The 621-nt window shown below is 33.7% G+C and overlaps 1 protein-coding gene across 1 annotated transcript in view; it reads left to right on the forward strand.

The window, feature by feature from the left end:
- Positions 1-621, forward strand: part of LOC115941291 (uncharacterized) — a 33,555-nt gene continuing 32,934 nt past the window's right edge. Inside the window, exon 1 of the mRNA XM_081805956.1 lies at positions 1-91. Within this exon, the coding sequence (XP_081662082.1) occupies positions 1-91 (91 nt within the window). The remainder of the gene's footprint in view (positions 92-621) is intronic.

The raw sequence follows: 621 nt of genomic DNA on the forward strand, positions 1-621 counted from the left end.
ATGAACACAGAGGATTGCTTCAATATCCCTAAATTCAGCATCACGATTTTAAATGCTGGAGTTAAAAGCTACCAAGCAGACATTTTTGAAAGTTTTCTGGCACCAGTGACAGAAGCAGCAATATATGGCATAGAATGGGACCTATTCAAAGAAATCTTTTTTCTTTTGCAAATAATAAAATATAACAAGACTCATTTGGAAATGTTAAGTGTGGGTGCCCAGAATTTAAATTTATCTTCTCTTATTAAGATTCATTTTGTAGATACTTACATAAAGCACCTTAAATTATTCTTAAATTCTTTTTGAAACACAATCAGGCTTTCAGAGACACATCAATTTTAAAAAAAATCATTCTTGTTGAAAAATGCTGGTGCAGAAAGCAAATCAAAATTATTGGAGAATGAAGTACAGATTAAGTTTGGGGGGGGGCAGGAGGGCAGAAGACAAGTTTTAACTTGCCTCTCCTGACGAGTTTCACAGCATCATTTTTATTTATTTATTTATTTATTTTTATTTTTATTTTTTAAAGATTTTATTTATTTATTTGAGACAGAGAGAATGAGAGACAGAGAGCATGAGAGGGAGGAGGGTCAGAGGGAGAAGCAGACTCCCTGCCGAGCA

Source organism: Leptonychotes weddellii, chromosome 15, assembly GCF_054177405.1.
Source record: "Leptonychotes weddellii isolate Sample4059 chromosome 15, ASM5417740v2, whole genome shotgun sequence".
NCBI classification, from domain to species: domain Eukaryota; kingdom Metazoa; phylum Chordata; class Mammalia; order Carnivora; family Phocidae; genus Leptonychotes; species Leptonychotes weddellii.